This window comes from Callithrix jacchus, chromosome 13 (genome assembly GCF_049354715.1).
Source record: "Callithrix jacchus isolate 240 chromosome 13, calJac240_pri, whole genome shotgun sequence".
Taxonomy (NCBI): domain Eukaryota; kingdom Metazoa; phylum Chordata; class Mammalia; order Primates; family Cebidae; genus Callithrix; species Callithrix jacchus.
The window spans coordinates 39,146,816-39,166,265 of NC_133514.1; the positions used below are offsets into that span (position 1 = coordinate 39,146,816).

General features: G+C 37.8%; 1 protein-coding gene across 10 annotated transcripts in view; it reads right to left on the reverse strand.

Annotated features, from left to right (window-relative positions):
* The window catches only part of NSD3 (nuclear receptor binding SET domain protein 3), a 123,348-nt gene that overhangs the window by 54,788 nt on the left and 49,110 nt on the right, over positions 1-19,450 (reverse strand). For all 10 annotated transcript variants that reach the window (XM_017963779.4, XM_078347482.1, XM_017963781.4 and 7 more), the window contains 5 exons: positions 18,227-18,298; positions 17,178-17,340; positions 9,682-9,836; positions 7,645-8,160; positions 5,321-5,447 (listed from right to left, as the gene is read on the reverse strand). In XM_017963779.4, the coding sequence (XP_017819268.1) occupies positions 5,321-5,447; positions 7,645-8,160; positions 9,682-9,836; positions 17,178-17,340; positions 18,227-18,298 (1,033 nt within the window). The remainder of the gene's footprint in view (positions 1-5,320; positions 5,448-7,644; positions 8,161-9,681; positions 9,837-17,177; positions 17,341-18,226; positions 18,299-19,450) is intronic.

Consider the following 19,450-nt stretch of genomic DNA (forward strand, 5'->3'; position numbering starts at 1 on the left):
CACCTACATGTTCCTTCCTAAATCATAATCACCTCTCACTTGCCATAGGAAGAAGCCACTAAGACCTATAAAATCAGACAGAAGCTACATCTATAAAGCCTTTCATATAAACTTTATATTTTCTGGTTTCATTGCTCTTGGCTATGTATAAATGACTTCCCCCTCACTTTAGTTCAAATCCAAAATGAAGGATCCCACTACTTTGTTTTGTTTTTGGGAAGGAGTGGGTAGTCTGATGATAATACATTGTTTTGGAGCTGTGGTTAATCAATTTATAGTAATCACAAATAAAAGTATTGGCTCTTTATTTTTCTTTTTGAGATGGAGTTTCACTCTTTTGCCCAGGCTGGAGTGTAGTGGTGCAATCTCAGCTCACTGCAACCTCTGCCTCCTGGGTTCAAGTGATTCTCATGCCTCAGCCTCCCGAGTAGCTAGGACTACAAGTGCATATCACCACACCCTGCTAATATTTTGTAATTTTAGTAGAGATGGGGTTTCACCGTGTTAGCCAAGCTGGTCTTATCTCCTGACCTCGTGATCTGCCTGCCTCAGCCTCCTAAAGTGCTGGTATTATAGACGTGAGCCACCACACCTGGCCTGCTCCTTATTTTAACTGTCTTCGCCTTACACTGACGAAAATGTTTCCTAAGACAACAGATATGCTACCCTTCCAGACTGACCTGAGAATCCCAGGGATCTATACTTTAGTATAAGTGTCAATATTCAAGTTCTACTCTAGGGAGAGCAAAAATGAAAATGGAATTGCTTAAAAACAAACAAAAAAATCTTTAGTTGTGTTGAGGGTAATATAATCACACCGTGAAGAACAGATAAGATTTGATTTACTGTCTTACAGAGGATAAAGCAACATGATTTCTTAAAATTATTCTCAAAATTACCCAAAGAACACGTACATTTAAAACCATTGAAGAGTATTATGTTAATGTTCTAAGAAAGAGGAGGCGAGCATTTCTGGGTTTGGAAAATAGCTTTGAAAACTAGTGTGAATACAAGTACAATTCCTCAAATGACAAAAATGTGACAGTGCCACACATTTTATGTATCACTGAAATTTACTAGGAAAAGGCTCAAGAGTTTCCTTAAGTAGTTAACTCCAGCTGAGATGATGCAATTGGTTTCTCAAAGATGAACAAGTCTCTATTCTGACTTTTCAACTACTGAAGTTATTTTCACCAAAAGCAAAATGATTATTTAAAAAGACAAAGTAAGCTTATCAGCCACAGCTGGTAACCAAACTTCAACCAAGATCAAAGCTTTAGAGCACCAGTCCCTAAATTAAGTTTTCTTTTCTTTTTTTCTTTCTTGAGACGGAGTCTCGCCCTGTCGCTCAGGCTAGAGTGCAGTGGCGCCCTCTTGGCTCACTGCAACCTCTGCCTCCCGGGTTCAAGCGATTCTCCTGCCTCAGCCTCTCAAGTAGATGGGATTACAGGCAGGCACCACCACCCCCAGCTAATTTTTTGTGTGTGTACCTTTGTAGAGACAGGGTTTCACCATGTTGGCTAGGCTGGCCTCAAACTCCTGACCTCATGATCTGCCCACCTTGGCCTCCCAAAGTGTTGGGATTAAAGGCTTGAGCTGCCACGCCTGGCCCTAAATTAAGTCTTCAATCTTAATTTACAACCTAAATTCTATGTGGCTGATTAAGCAAAAAACAATACTGCCTTTTTCTGGATATAAAGAAGTATAACCTTCCACTTAAATAAGAAAAGGAAAAATGCATAGCAGAACTTAAATCTTAAAATGAAAGACTATATAAAAAGAAAATGTTCAGGCTGGGCAAAGCAACTCACACCTGTAATCCCAACACTTCAGGAGGGCAAGACGGGAGGATTGCTTGAGCCCAGGAATTCGAGACCAGCCTAGAGAACAAGGTGAGACCCCATCTCTATAAAAAATAAAAATAAAATAAATTAGCCAAGCATGGTGGCCAGCACAAATAGTCTCAGCTACTCCATGAGCCTGAGGCAGGAGGATTGCAGGAGCCCAGGAGTTTAAGGTTACAGTGAGCTAGGATCACACCACTGCAATCCAACTTGGGTGCAAAACCCTGTCTCAAAAAACAAAACAAAACAAAATAAAATTTCAGTAACTGAGAGGAAGAAGAAAAACAAGCTGTATCCAAAATAAAAGCCTAATATTTGAGTTAAGATCAGTCTAATACAGGAAGAATTTACTTTCTCCTTAGGAAAATGCTGATGTCAAATAAAGATCCCCCACTTAAATTCAGACAAATTACTAATCATTTAGTGTAAAGAGGTAACAAAACTGACGTACCTAATTATGGAAAGTGAAGGTCAAAAGATTCTTTTAATATTCAAAGAAAAGGAACGTTCTCAATTATGACTAATGTGAAATCTTCTAAGTCCATCTACTCATTCCTTTGACATTGTAAGTTCATCTTTTTATAAAGTATTTTGAAATGATACAAGTTGCAAATGTAGTACTGGACTTTGCTTTTCACGCCCTCCTTTAACTCAACTTTCTTTCCCAACTCCATACTGAAAAAGGCTGTTTAGGCCAGGTGTGGTGGCTCATGCCTGTCATCCCAGTCACTTTAGGAGGCCGAGGCAGGCAGATCATGAGGTCAGGAGTTGGAGACAACCCTGGCCAATATGGTGAAACCCTGTCTCTACTAAAAATATAAAAATAGCTGGGCGTGGTGACACGCACCTGTAGTCCCAGCTATGTGAGAGGCTGAGGCAGAAGAATTACTTGACCCCAGGATGCAGAGGTTGCCGTGAGCCGAGATCGTGCCACTGCACTACAGCCTGGGCGACAGAGCAAGACTCCGTCTCAAGAAAAAAAAGGCTGTTTAAAAATAAAATGCCCCATCCAACATGTACCCCATCTCCACTAGCATTACCTCTCCCTGTCCTGCAGCTCCCATTATTTTAAGAAAGCTAGCCCAAGTACTTTTGTGAACAGTGATTGTTTTTATTTTGCTAATAATAGAATTATTATAAAATAATTCAAATCTTAAATATTTTCTTTACAAAAATATTCACCCTTTATGCCAGTCAGTCACAGGTTTGCCTGAGTTACTATTGATTCACGATTACTACTTCAGGTCTTAAGACTTTGATCCATCTAGAAAATTACTTGGTCACTGTGATACTGTGATAGAAGAAATATATATTTGATCTCTGCCCCTGGTTCCTGGCACAGAGCTCCTAATCCCTTGGAATTTCCTGGGTAAGGTGAGTGTTTTCTGTTCTAAAGAGGCAACTCTTAGTGAACTCACAAGACCAAGCCATGATTAGATGCTTTAATCTCCGCCCCTCTCATTATCCCAGAAGGGGAGATGGGCTGAAGACTGAGTTAATAATTGATCGTGCCTACATGATAAAGTCTCCATTAAAATCCCTGAGCTACAGAATTTGGAGAAACTCCAGGTTGCTAAACACATGAAGGTACCTGTAGGGTGGCATGGCAAGAGAGGGCATGGAAGCTCCACAGGCCTTTCTATGTATCTTGCCCTGTGCATCTCTTCCAACTGGCTCTTCATCTGTATCCTTTGCCATCCACAGCCTTTATCATGAACCAGAAATGAGTTATGTGAGATGCTCTAGCAAATGACTAAACCAAGGAGGGGAGTTATGAGAACCTCCAATTTATAGCTGGTCAGTCAGAAGTTCTGAAGCCCCAGACTTGCAACTGGAATCTGAACTGGGGGCAGTCTTATAGGGCTGAGCCCTTAATCTGAGGGATCAGACTCTAACACCAGGGAGACAGTGTGAGAACTGAATTGGATCATAGGACACCCAGCTGGAGATGGAGAATTGGTCAATGTTGCGGCAGCGGGGAGGGGGAAGCATATCTGAATCAGTAAGTATGTTCAGAAAACAGTTTATCTTTTTTTTTTTACTATACTCGATTCTTAGATTCAAAAAAAAATTTTAAGAACAAAATGAGGCCAGGTGCAGTGGCTCATGCCTGTAATCCCAGCACTTTGGGAGGCCGAAGCAGGCGGATCACAAGGTCAGAAGTTTGAGGCCAGCCTGGTCAATATGGGTAAAATCACGACTCTACTAAAAATACAAAAATTAGCCGGGCATAGTGGCAGGCGACTGTAATCCTAGCTACTTGGGAGGCTGAGGCAGGAGAATCACCTGAACCCAGGAGGCAGTGATTGCAGTGAGCTGAGACTGCGCCACTGCGCTCCAGCCTGAGTGACAGGGTGAGACTCTATCTCAAAAAAAAAAGGAAATGAAATGAAACAGACTCCCTTCTCCTAAACCAAGATTCCAAATGAACAAGCTAGTTAATACTTAACTCTTTTCTTGACAGCTATCTGAAGCAAGAAGTATTACAGAAATACTACTGATATAATACTGTTATATAAACCAAACCCACCAAATGTTCAATTAAAACTCTAAAATCCTTAGTAAGCTAGTCTCAAAAAAAAAAAAAAAAAAAAAATATGTTGGCTGGGTGCAGTGGCTCATGGCTATAATCCCAGCACATTGGGAGGCCGAGGTGGGTGGATCACTTGAGCCCAGGAGTTCGAGACCAGCCTGGCCAACATGGCAAAACCTCATCTCTACAAAAAATACAAAAACTTAGCCGGGTATGGTGGTATGTGCTTATGGTCCCAGCTACCTGGGAGGCTAAGGTGGGAGGATCACCTGAGCCTGGGAGGTTGAGGTTGCAGTGAGCCATGATCGTACCATTGTACTCCACTCTGTATGACAGAGTGAGACCGTGACTCAAAAAAAAAATTAAATAAATAAATAAACATTCCAAAGTCACCAGTCTTACTTAATACAGTCATTTCTCCTTTAAGCAAGAATAACATGGCTTGATTTTCAATTCATGGTATCTGTTAATCAGAAAACAGGTTACATTAAGACAATTGGGCTCTAGGCCCCTCAGCTACTAGTATCTAGCACATCTAAGAATAATGACAAGAGCTCTGACATCTGCCAATTTGTTTCCAACAGAGGTAAAGGAGAAAATAGTAGTGTGTGTTAACAGAGTGGGAAAAGTAAAGCTGTTATTATGCAAAAAGAGATAATCAATGGTGTATTTACTCAGATATGTATAGATTTTTATAGGTATACACTTTTAATTATAGAACTCTCTTATTAATTCTTGTACAAAAAATAACTGGCTATGAATAAAGTTCTATAGCCCCTAGCCCATTCTTTCCTATTAAAATAACTGCTTTTATTATTTGGTTTTTAAATATAATTTACTTTTGATAACTGAGAGTTTCTTAGGAACACAGCTACCATATTATAGCAGAATAGAACAAAGACTTCTCAAAATTGACCTATATAAACTCTTCACTCATACCAACCTGTAGAACCAGATGTTGCTTCAGGAGATGATACACTCTGCGTTGGCTTTTCATTTCTCTGGTTTGGTGTAGAAATTATAAGCCTGTCTTGCCCCCTGACACTTATTTCTGTTTTATTACCAATTCCCTTTAAAATAAGGCAAAAGAAAAAACAACAAAACAGGTGATTACCAGGCAAGTGGCATCATGGGCTTATAAAGATGGCTTCAAATGATCATAATTTGCTTAAATTTTATATGATCTTTGATTGCAATTAAATTATTATCTTAGCTTTTATCAGAAATTTGATTAAGTGACCAAGGTATGTTTTTTTTTAATTAAAAAGACTTTTTTTTTGGAGATGGAGTCTCCTCCCTCTGTCGCCCAGGCTGGTCTGCAGTGGTGCGATCTTGGCCCACTGCAACATCTGCCTCCTGGGTTCGAGCAATTCTCCTGCCTCAGCCTCCCTGAGTAGCTGAAACTGCAGGTGCATGCCACCATGCCCAGCTAAGTCCAATATATATTTCAAAAAGTACAATAAGATCGCACAAGGAAGAGTATTTGTCTAAGTCCAGGTGATAAACATCACTGAAAAAATACACCCGTATCACTCAATTTTCTATCAAAACAAAATATGTTCTGGTCTTTATACATATCACAGTAAGAGAACTCCAAGTCATTTTCATTTGGCAAAGTGCTCTATTACACAGAAAAAAATGCCAACATGTCTTAACAGACAGGAATATTCCTAGATACAGAAATATGTCACTCACGGTGACCAAAATGTAACCCAATAAATAACCTGGAGCAGAAAGATGGCAGGTATAAATAACTCAGGTTTCATTTTAGGTATTCTTAATGCAATGCAATAGAAGTAAAGAAGTGATTTATAAATAAATATATATGGCCAGGCACCATAGCTCCTGCCTGTAATCTCAACACTTTGGGAGGCTGAGGCAGGAGAATAGCTTGAGGGCAGGAGTTTGATACCAGCCTGGGCACCATAGTAAAACCTTGTCTCTACAAACAATTTTTAAAAGGCCAGGCACACAGTGGCTCATGCCTGTAATTTCAGTGCTGTGGGAGGCCAAAGCAGAAGATCCCTTGGGGCTGCAGTGAGCTACGATCGACCACTGTACTCCAGCTTGGGCCACAGAGTAAGACCTCATCTCTTAAAAATTAATATACACACACACACACGTGTATTTTTAAAGACTTCATTTTGAAAGATCAGTTTTATCTTGAATTCCTTTAAATAGCATTCTTGGAGGTGGTGGTGACAGTTTGACTTGTACATCCAGAAGCAGTAAAACTAGCTCCAAGAATAAAACCAATTTGTACTCAAAAAAGATGCAACATACTCATCTGCTATTTGAAAGATGAAAAATACTCATTTGCTATCAAGATAACCAAGTGGAGACTGCAACTCATGTTTTTCTAGGTAGCTTGGCCTTAACTGAAATCAGCTGAACTTACAGGTAGAGCCAGTTAAAAGAGCATCTCTAACGTTTCTCTAGGAAGATGTGTAACTAATGAAGCATACCTGTGTTTAACTTATTATACTGTATATGACTATATTAGGGGAAAAAAAAGCATAGACTTCTTTCATACACACGAATGAAACAGAACTAAATCAAAATCCCAAACTCGACACTATGGTATGGGATGGGATGGTAGTGAAAAGGTACATGGAATAAATACTACCAATGTTATGGAAGAGTTTTAAAATCTTCGAGCTGAAGTATAGTGCCCTAAATGGAGGCCCAGGACAAACTGATGAAGGCACACAGTTTGTAGAGGCTGTTTTTAGCCCATTACCCAAGTTATTGTCACAGCTAATTGTTACAGAACAAAGTCCTGGGATTTCTGTGAAATGCAGTTACATATCCCAAGCCAATAAGAATCTAACAAAATTGCTGGTGGAACCAAACAGCTCAGCAGGTACAATTATTACAGTGGCTTTTATAACAATGGTCATATAATTAAGGAAAATGATTTTAATAAGAAGCACACTTTGCAACTAAGAAAAGCTAACTACACAAACTAGAAACAGGCGAAGTGCCCAGTTTTTTCCCATGATTTTAGAAAGCTAAGCTCAATTTTGGCTGCACAGCTAAAGACTAATCTACTACAGATGGGAATAACACAAAAGGAGGAGGAAGAAAAGAAGAAAAACATAGCCTTTTTGCCTGTCTTTTTTTGCCCACAGAGTACAATGACTATACGTTTCAAATTCAGTGGGTAGAAAGGGTATTTAAATGTTGCCAAGGTTGTTTTTTTAAATGCCAATATTGGCCACTTTTAAAATACCATCCCCCAAAAAACGCCACGAAAAAAGGAGGTACCTTTGTTGAATAAACAAATTGATCGATAAATTTCCCATCCCCTGTAGCATTCTGAAGAGCAAACACTTGTTCAATTTTCACAACTGGAGACATGTTACACTTCTGCAAATCCAGGCTCCCTTTGTGCATTGTAATGGAAGCTGGTAAGGATTTCCTTGCTGCTGCAGTTTTCCAGGCTATTTTAACAGGAGGTGGCTCTTCCTCTTCCACACTTGTGTGCCGCCTCTGGCTATGTCTCCGAATTTCAGTACTTGAGAGTGAGGAGGCCACCTCCCCTGCATTGGTCTGTTCTGGTTGAGTATTCAGCACAGATCTTGGTCGTCGGGTTTTTTTAACTTCAGTTTTGGAGGCAACATTCTTTTTTGCTTGGGATAAAGCCTCTTCAGGCTGTTTATCAATATAGATAAAAGTATACTGTTCTATTCTTTCTTCTCGAGTCATTTTCAATGCTTTCTCTGCATGGGCAATGCCAATATCCCACTGAGCACGTTCTCTCTGAGGTCTGGGTTTCCGAATCTTTAAAAAAGATAGAGATTATCAGACATGCTTTACTCTAATAAATATATTAAAATCGATATGTATTTCCCATATGGTCCTGTTATCTTTTCAGGTCTACATAAATATCTTGAGGTTCTTTGGTCAAACAAGTGGAATGTTCTATCTCCATAATTCTGAAAAATAGATATTAGGTAACATGAGGATCTACTCTCCTTTATATCATTCCTTTGCTGATCACTCTGCTGGACAAGGCCCCCAAAGAGGGAGACATCCTTCTCCTCTCATATACATAAAAAGCTAGTGATAAGAAAGGAAATGAGAACAATGATTACAGAAATGATTATTTTCAGTGGCTAATAAAATAAAATGAACAATAAAAATGATAGCCTGAAATTCCCATTTCTCCCCCATATCTAGGCTAGAGGGCAAGTCAGGGGTGCTACAGAGATCAGAACAATGCTACTAGCAGAGTCTGAATCACAATGCAAGCAGGGACAGAATGAAGTGAAAAGACAGAGCTCCAAGGAACAAATGAAAGTTGACAAGACAAAGGAAAGAGGCATGGATGAGAAAAAAAGGTGTAGACCTCAGTTATAGTCTCTATAGGTCTCTAGGTCCAGAGTTGATCAGAAGACTTTGGATTGGCAAGAGAGATAGAAATATTTTGAATAAAGATGTGTGAGATGGCCAAAGCAATTAGGAATTATCCAGGTGGCTAGACTGATGAAATCAGTTAAAACTATGAGATAGTATATGTCAAATACTGATATATAAATCTGTAAAATATAAGTCTCATAAAATTAATCACAATTCTGTGATAAAATTTAGTTTTTCAAGTGTAAAAAAATGACAAATTTCTAAATCAGAGACCCACACTAAAATTAGTTGAGTTTAAAATCTTAACCAGATTACCAAGAGTTCATGTCAAAATTCTAAAATATCCACCACCACATCAAACATATTTCCTGATTCCATCACTTGTGTGATCTTGGTTAAACCAGTTACATAAACTGTGCCTCAATTTCTTCATCTGTAAAAAGGGGAATAATAGTATCTACCTCCTATAGGTTGTTACGAATAATAAGTGAGTGTGTATATATATATATATATTGTTTAAAACAATAGCTGTTTCATGGCAGGTACTCACTAAATATTTTTAAAACTTCACTTTCATAAAATAATTCTGCTAAATAAGAATGAAAAGAAATTATGGAAAGGTGCTGAAATTGAAAAAAGAGTAAAAATCCCTGGCAAAATCCACATTTCACTAGCATCTAGTACATTTATGCACATTAATGAAACACAATAGAAGCCAATATTGTATTAAGCAAGTAGCTAAAGTTTTTAATAATACCTTGTATGACATATAAAACTCACTGGTGTACTTAAAAACTTACTAGACATTTACCATTATGATTAATACTGAGCTGAAAGGGGTTTTAAAAAAGGATTCTAGTAATTGACTGAATTCAAGTATGAAAAATTCTCCTAAGTTCTTTAAAACCCATACTAGGTAAATAATATTAATATGTTAGTTACCTTTTGTTTCTCAGAGTGATTGCTGGCTTGTTTGGTTGCCTCAGCCAGTAATTCTTCATACTGTTTATGACCTTTATACTCCCGTACCCGTTTTTCATGAACCCACGCTCTCTCTGGCTGGTTGCTAAAAAACTGGACATGATATTCTCGTGCACCTGTAAGTAAAAATTCTTATTAACCATTTCAGGACATGAGCATCCATATCTATTTTGCCAAAGATGGGAATCTAACCCAGGTTCTTCAATATAACTCTCATTAAAACTTGTATGTTAGGATTGTCCAAAGATATGTTACAATACCCACCAGTTATAGAACTAATAGCTACTGTAAAAGTCACCACAAATAATTAAGTGACTGCACCACTGGAATCCAGACTTAGTGACAGAGCAAGACTCTGTCTCAAAAAAAAAAGAGAGATTTACAAAAATGTAACACAACTTTCTTCTCAATTTTTTAACGAAATAGTCATTTTTCATAAAAATATAATTAATGATAGTATGTTAGTGGTTCTTGTTTTTAGAGACATGGTTTCTTTCACTCTGTGGCCCAGGCTGGACAGCAGTGGCATGATCCTAGCTCACTGCAGCCTCAAACTCCTGGGCTCAGGCAATTCGGTGTCTTAGTCTCTTGAGCAGGCAAGACTACAGGCACATGCCACCATGATGTTTATTAATAATTTTTTTTTTTAATTTTTGGAGGAGATGGGAGTCTTACTATGTTGCTCAGGCTGGTCTCAAACTCTTGGTTTCAAGTGATCCTCCTGCTTCAGCCTCCCAAAGCGCTGAGATTACAGGCATGAGCCAGTGGCCCCAGCCTATGATAGGTTCTTATTTTTAAATAAATCAATAAATATTTTGAAATTTTCTCAGCTTTAATTTTTTTTAACTAAGATGGGGTCTTGCTATGTTGCCCAGGCTGGTCTTGACCTCCTGGGATCACGCAGTCCTCTTGTTTCAGCCTTCCAAAGTGTTAGAATTACAGGCATGAGCCACTGCACCTGGCATCTCAGTTTTAATTTCTAAATTTAAATAACATTAGATATAACCAACATAAACAAATGCCTTTTTGAGTCCTCAAATTTTAGGATTAAAAGGGGTCCTGGGACCAAAACATCTGAGAACTGCTGATTAAGGGCAATGCTACTCTGAAAGTTGTTTGACCAACAAGCCAGTCTGTGACTAAGTAGAGAAGCTGAGTTGGCATTGAGAAGCTCTGACAACAATTTGACATTGTTATGATATCTAGACACATGATCAATTTTTTAAGGGGAAGGGCATTCATTTTTTTTAAAAATAATTAAGTTTGGTTGCATTTTACAGAGGTATTAGTTTATAGTAGACTAAAAAATTGAAAAAATAAAAACTGATCTTTTACCAAAAATAGTCTGAAAAATGCTGTTCTAGAGAAAACATATTAGATCAATGGAGAAATGCAGAAACTGATCTTTTCAGAGAACCCAAGGTAATTAGGTAGAAGAGAAAGGCAACAGTGAACTCAGATTTCCACATCATCTCATCTGAGAATAAAGACCCAAGCACAAATCTAATTACAAATTAATCAAAGAAGATTTTTCTGAAATCCAAAGATTTTTTTTTGGAGGGTGGGGGAACAGAAATATAACCTAAACTAATAGGGGAACTTCATGGTCAGGGTAGTGGGTACAGGTACTGGGATTAAAAAAACATAGTACATAATGTTTCCAAACATCAATGTTATTTCTTCAGCTATAAACAGATAATCCCAAAGGACTTAAGACAAAAACTGAAATTTATAGATAACACAATTTCATTTTAATCTGTATTTTCAATTTCTTCCTGCATTAAATTATTTACTAGAGAAGAAACAAGACAAACATTTTGTCTATTTGTTAGCACTTTGTTTCCTGATACATGGAAAACTATAAAATAAGACTGAAATACAAAGCTAAAGACCTGAAAAGTAAAGAAACAAGCACATCTATCTTTGACTGAATGAAGAGCTACATTTTTAATGAGACCTAAATAATAAAATACAACTTAAAATAGAACTGTGATCCAAACATCTTTCAACATGCTCTTACAAAGAATTAGCACATCTTTATGTGTGAAAAACTATTAAGTACATTTTCCAATGCTAAGAATCTAATAAAAATACTGACTAATAACAATATGGAAACCAGTGATTACTATATATGATGAAGATAAATTTCACAAAGTTGCTTAGATAGAAAGCAAGACAGGAGATTCACTCATTTCTCTAGATATCTCTCGTGTATTCATGCCGTATTATGTGCTATTAAAAAAATAATAAGCAGCATAAAATGCTTAATAGGCATCATGGGTGGAACATAATTAATAAAATTTTTAGTCTATGTTTTTGATTTTTAGAAAAACAAAAAATAAAAAGAAAAACTGTCAGAAAAAAAAACTACTGCATTTAAAACTATACTATATAGCCATAAATGGAATATGATTTGGCAATAAAAAGGAATAAAGCACTGATACCATGCTAAAACATGGATGAACCTCAAAAACATTATGGTAAGTGAATGAAGTCAAATAAATAGGTAAGTCTACAGAGACAGAAAGTAGTTACTGGCTGCTTAGTGGGTGGAAATAGGGGTGACTGCTAATAGATACAGGATTTTTTGGGGTTGATGAACATGTTCTAAAATACATTGTGGTGATGGTTGCACAACTCTGTCAATGTATAGATTTTTTATCAATCAATTTATAGATTTTTAAATCAATGAAGTGCACATTTTAAAAGGGTGAATTGAGCCAGACGCGGTGGCTCATGCTTATAATCCCAGAACTTTGGGAGGCCGAGGCGGGCGGATCACAGGGTCAAGAGATCGAGTTTGACATTGTTATGATATGTAGACACATGATCAAGGATCTTGTACTAGGTATTTTTCATCCTGGCCAACATGGTGAAACCCCGTCTCTACTAAAAAAATTGAAAAATTAGCTGGGCGTGGTGGCGGGTGCCTGTAATCCCAGCTACTTGGGAGGCTGAGGCAGGAGAATCACTTGAACCCAGGAGGCAGAGGTTGCAGTGACCCGAGATTGCACCACGGCACTCCAGTCTGGTGACAGAGCAAGCCTCTGTTTCAAAAAAGAAAAAAAGGGTAAATTGGCCAGGCACAGTGGCTCAGGCCTGTAATCCCAGCACTTTGAGAGGCTAAGGTGGGCGGATCATGAGGTTAGGAGTTTAACCAGCTTGGCCAACAAAGTGAAATCCAATCTCTACTAAAAACATACACACACACACGCACGCATGCACGCACGCACACACAAATTAGCCAGGCATGGTGGTGGGCGCCTGTAATCCCAGCTACTTGGGAGGCTGAGGCAGGATACTCGCTTGAACCCGGGAGGCAGAGATTGTAGTGAGCAGAGATCGCAGTGAGCAGAGATCGTGCAAATGCACTACAGCCTGGGCAACCATGTGAGATTCCATCTCAAAAAAAAAAAAAGGAACGGTTAATTTTATGAAATGAGAATTATATTTCATTGAAGTTTTTTAAACCACTATAGAAAATAGAACAATTTAAATTTTTATCAAAATACACATTTTTTTAACCTAAAATTTCAGATTTCTGGTAGTAATATAAACAAAATTGGTTTGTTGGGCATCTATGGTGCTCATATGAGTTAATTTTGTTGTGAGTATTAGAGAAATAATACACAGGATTAGGGAACGAATTAGATAAATAATTACAAGAATGTGGTAATGGAAAGTGAGTAATTCTTTTATAATAGTGGATGTAGCATCTTAAAGGCCTAACTGAACTGGATGAACCATTAAGATATATAGTGTTTACCCTTTAAATTAACTTTGGCAAAGTTATGTAATAATTTTCCTAATATCTTATTTAGAGAGTCATAGAGGTTATGGGATTGGCTTGAAACTAGTTTCTGGAGATTTGATTCCTTCCTTTCTCACTTAGGTTTTCACGTAGGTTGGCTCTTCAAAACGTTGAAAGCAGAAAAGTCACTCTAAATTAGTAGATGATTATTCAATTGTTAGTAATTTTTGTTTTAAAGCAAAGACTTCTCAGATCATAAAGATTATTAGTCTAACTGCTGTGAGATAAATGAGCCTACAGATGGGATGATATTTCATGTGATGTGTGCATCAGGATAATTTGAGTAACGTCAAGGCATACTGGATAGGCCAAGGAAGTGCTGTGGAAAAAAGGTTAAATTAACAGCTATGAATATAATAGTGAAGTGGATTTTATTGTAGGTCTGATTGTGTAGCCTGAAAATAGGGGGAATCAGTGGACAAAGCCTCCCTTAATAGCAAATACCGCTCTTACTGATTGATAGGACGTAGTAGAAATGGGCTACAATATGTGTCATGTAAGACAATATCTAATGATGAGTTAGCTAGTATGATGCCAGTTAAACCCCCTACTGTGAAAAGGAAAATGAAACCTAGGGCTCAGAATATTGCAGGAGATCATTTGATGTTACCACGGTGCAATGTAGCTAATCAGCTGAAGATCCTGACACCAGTAGGGATAGCAATAATTATGGTAGCAGAGGTGAAGTATGCTTGTGTGTCTACGTCTTTTCCTACTGTATGGTGAGCCCATACAATAAACCGTAAGAAGCCAATTGATAACATGGCTCACACTATGCTCATGTACACAAATGGTTCCTTTTTTCCAGAATAATACATTACCATGTGAGAGATTATCCCGAAGCCTGGTAGGATAAGGATACAGATTTCGGGGGGACCAAAGAATCAGAATAAATGTTGGTACAAGATAGGGTCACTCCCGCCAGAAGGGTCAAAAAAAGTTGTGTTGAGGGTATGATCAGTCAATAGTATAGCAATGCCCGTGGGTAGGACTGGGAGGCAAAGAAGTAGAAGGACTGCTATAATGAGGACTGATCCGACAAAAAGGGGTGTCTGATACTGGGATATGGCTGGGGGTTTTATGTTAATAATTGTGGTAACAAAATTAATGGCCTCTAAAATAGAAGAAGCACCTGCTAAGGGGAGCGAGAAGATGGTCAGATCCACAGAGGCTCCTGCCTGTGCTAGGTTTCCTGCTACTGGGGCATAAACTGTTCAGCCGGTTCCCATGCCAACTTCTATTCAGGAGGCAAGCAGGAGTAGAAAAGATGGGGAAAGAAGTTAGAAGCTCATATTATTTATCTGGGGGAATGCAATATTGGGTGCACCAAAGTAGGAGACTGCCTAGTGGGTACCAGGCTAGAGATAATTTTTTTTTTTTTTGAGACCAAGTCTCATTCTGTCACCCAGACTGGAGTGCGGTGGTGCAATCTTGGCTCACTGCAACCTCCATCTCCTGGGTTCAAGTGATTCTCCTCTCTCAGTCTCCTCAGTAGCTGGGATTACAGGTGTACACCACGACACCTGGCTAATTTTTGTATTTTTAGTAGAGATAGGGTTTCATCATATTGGCCAGGCTGGTCTTAAACTCCAAACCTCAGGTGATCCATCCACCTCAGCCTCCCAAAGTGCTGGGATTATAGGCATGAGGCATGCAGACCTGCCAAGATTAGGTTAATTACTAAAATTAAATGTAAATACTTCCTTTGAAATACAGATGAGACATAAATTGTGCTTTCATTTATATCTTGAAAAAAGCTGAAAACGGCAGGTTTTCATAAAGTAATTGAATATAAAACTCTCCATAAGCTCAATAGTATGCTTTCCTCAGGGGAGAGAACTGAAGAACCACAATTCTGACATGATGTAATTTCTTAGAGAGCTCTGGAGACCCAGACGTGAACATCAATTGTTTTATTTAAGAAAGCATGGTCTTCTTGGAAAATCCTTGTCTTTTCTTTTCCCACTCATATAACCATAGATTATGAGATAGGCAGGGTACTTCAGAGATGAATAGTCCAATACTCTTCTTATATAAATGAAGGAACTATAAGACTGCCTCCCCCAACCTCTGTAAATGATGACTGGGTGAATTTAACTGCTTTCCCTGTAATATAAGACAGTGTTTAAGATGACAGGTTATGAAATTAAGATTTCTTTGAGATTCTATTTACTTATTTGAAACAAGGGATAATAATAGTACCTATTTCATTGTGTTGCTGCTACAAGGATTGTATAAGAAAATATATAAGATAACTGCTGAATACAAGACCTTGCACTAAAGCAGACAGCCAATAATGTTGGTTTATCACTTCTGCCTCTCTGATATATACACTCTCCTAGCCGTTAATCAGCAGGTCACATTGACAAGATGAAACATAGTTGAGCCAGATGGCCTTCTACACTGGGAGAGATTCTTGGTTATGGAGCATAAGAATTACAGATATGGTTGATCCTGTCATATATCTGCCTTGCCAGACATAAACAGACTTTTTTCCCTTCACAATAGTGAACAAAGACCAAGACAGACGGTTTAAAGTAAAAGAAACAGGTACAAACTTGTCACAAACAATGAGGAACTCTAACAAGAGTCAATTCACAAAGTTAACATCCAGAAATAAGTTCTAAGCTCAAACCTTTCTTTGGCTACTAAGCAAGTTCATTGCAAATGCTAGAATCTCATCAATCTAATCCACATCACTCTTTGGTCGAATCCCAGAAAAGGAAGAGAAAGAAGTTAGAATATGTCTTTCTTAATTTTTATTAGCATTCCTAAGGTAGGATTCTATATTATATAGCTAGCTTCAGGCTACAATTCCATGTCATATCAAATTTATAGGGATGCCTCAGTAAACTTACAGATTTAAGAATGGAGTGTAGAGGAAAAAAACCATCCTACAAAATTTGTCTCGGTGAAAAATTACTATCCATAGCAATCAATGATAAAATAAAAATGTTCAAAGAAGGCTTGGCCCAAACGCTCATTAAGCTCATATAAAACATCTGATAACTTATCTATGCTTTCTTTAGGAAATGTGAGGTCATATTGTCAGTCAGATTCAGGTCTTTAAAAAAAAGCAAGTGTAAAAAAAATTATAAGCAAATGTTGGATGTCATAAGGGAAACAAGGACTGCATCAGCCATAGAGGCACTGTGCCAGTTAATATGACCATCAGTATTTCACTGGTTTTAAAAACGGATACAGAGGCCAGGTGCAGTGGTTCACGCCTGTAATCTTACCACTTTGGGAAGCCAAGGCAGGTGGATCACCTGAGGTCAAGAGATCAAGACCAGCCTGGCCAACATGATGAAATATGGTCTCTACTAAAAATACAAAAATTAGTTGGGACTGGTAGCAGGCGCCTGTAATCCCAGTTACTCCAGAGGCTGAGGCTGGAGAATTGCTTGAACCTAGGAGGTGGAGGCTGCAGTGACCCAAGATCACACCACTGCACTCCAGCCTAGGTGACAGAGAAAAAACTCGGTCTCAAAACAAAGCAAAACAAAAACCCACAAAACTGATATAGACATGTACATTTTTGTATCAGATTATATATTACATGTGTATTCTTATATTCACATACAACATTTAAAAGTCACTTCTATTTCCAACCTTTTACTTAACATCTGTTTATACCTTTGCTTACCTCTTGTGTTAATTTTGGTATGAACCTCAAGCTGGGGATCACTTGAAACCATACAAGGCCACCAAGGATAGGTTCCCACCTTGGACCACACAAGATCACCAACCTGAAACTTAACACCAGTGGACACTTCTGTTGTTGGAACAGAAGATAGTATTGGCTGAACCTACAGGAAAGGATCAAAAACTTCATCAGAAATTCAAAAGAAGAAACTATGTATAAAGTACATTAAAAATGCTAACATTGTAAACTTACCTTCAATTATACTTTTCTGATACAAGAAAGGGTCAAAAACTTCATCACAAAATCAAAAAAATATATTATATTAAATATATTGTATATGTATACAATATATTAAAATGCTAACAATGTAAATTTATCATCAATTATACTTTTCTCTGATATCTCCTACCTAAAACTAGCAAAACGGAAGGAGGAAAAATATTATTAAGCCCTACCCCAAATACTGAAAATAGGATTGATGGTTTCTGTTGCCAAAAAAAATTTTTTTTTTTTTTGAGACAGTCTTGCTCTGTTGCCAGCCACAGGCTGGAGTGCAGTGGTGCGATCTCAGCTCACTGCAACCTCCGTCTCCTGGGTTCAAGCAATTCTCCGGCCTCAGCCTCCCGAGTAGTTAGAAATACAGGCGTGCACCACCATGCCCAGCTAATTTCTGTATTTTGGTAGAGATGGGGTTTCACCATGTTAGCCAGGATGGTCTTAATCTCTTGACCTTGTGATCTGCCCGCCTCAGCCTCCCAAAGTGCTGGGATTACAGGTGTAAGCCACTGGGCCTGGCCTCTGTTGCCAAATTATTAACAAGGCATGTTAAGAATACACATGATAAATTTAAAAAAAACCAGATCATAGTTTTGAAAAGGAAAATAATTCACTGAAAATATCCACCTCTCAAACTAGCTCCATGATTTATTTCAATATAATTTCTGAAATTAAGAAGCATATTACCATAATAAAATGTGTTGCAATTCAATCACTGTGTTTCACCTTCTTCCACCATATTTGATTAGACAGTATTCAGTAAAGCAACTTACCGGGGCTTCCTCTTTTAGTACTGGATCTTCCCTTGGTTTTTCTGCTACACTGTCAACCCTCTCATTTGGTCTCTAGGTGAAAAGGTATAGATAAGTTGAATAAAATGGCATTACACATACAAAAAACAAAAACAATGACATACAGAAAAAGAATCAAAGAAAACTAAATAAAGAGAATAAAGGGCATTTATTAAATGAACAATGTAAGGAGTAACAATACAACTTAATCAGACATAATGCTGTCTCAACATCCATTTTCCATCCCATGCCATAGCTTTATCTCTTTTTTCTTATTTTGTTACTTTAAAAACTTAATTTCTAAATAAACTGATAATTTTTCTTTAACGTTCAGATTCTAGACAAAATAGGCACTCTAAGATTTCTAGTAAGATGTAACTTGAAACTTTTCTGGAAAGCAATTTGGCTGTATATATGAAAAGCATTAAATTCTCAGACTCTGACCTTGCAAATCTACTTCTAAGAATGTGTATTTGAAAAGCACTGAGAGATGTAAAAAATATGGATAAGTATGAAGATATGCATACCAGTGCTACTTATAAGAGCTAAGTATTAGAAATAATCTGGATGTCCAAACATCTAGAATATAGTATAGCTAAGTAGAACATATTTTAAAATAACAATAATTACAATGTTATTTTAAAACAGTACATCACAAAGCAGTTTGAATAATATGATTCAAGTCTTAATAATTATTTTTATGTGCACAGAAAAAAGACTAAAAGGATCTGAAAGGTTACCACCAGGTAATAAGCAATTTTTTTTTGGTGTGGGTTGGGCGCTTTCCTTTTTTTTTTTTTTTTTTTTTTTCTTTTGAGACAGAGTCTTGCTCTGTTGCCCAGATGGAGTGCAGTGGCGTGATCATGGCTCACTGTACTCTCAATGTCACAACCTCCTGGGCTCAAGAAGTCTTCCTACCTCAGCCTCCTGAGTAGTTGGAACTACAGACACATGCCACCACACTCAGCGAAGCTGCTGTTGTTGTTGTTGAAATAGGGTCTTGCTATTACTCAGGCTGGTTTCAAACTACCAGGGTCAAGCGATTCTCCTACCTTGGCCTCCCAAAGTGCTGGGATTACAGGTGTGAGCCACCGTGTCCAGCTGGTGCTTTTCTGTATTTGTCAAATTGTCTATAATAAACATTATGTTACTTTTCTAATCATAAAACCCACAAATATGTTTTTTAAAAACTAGTTTCTAAAACTC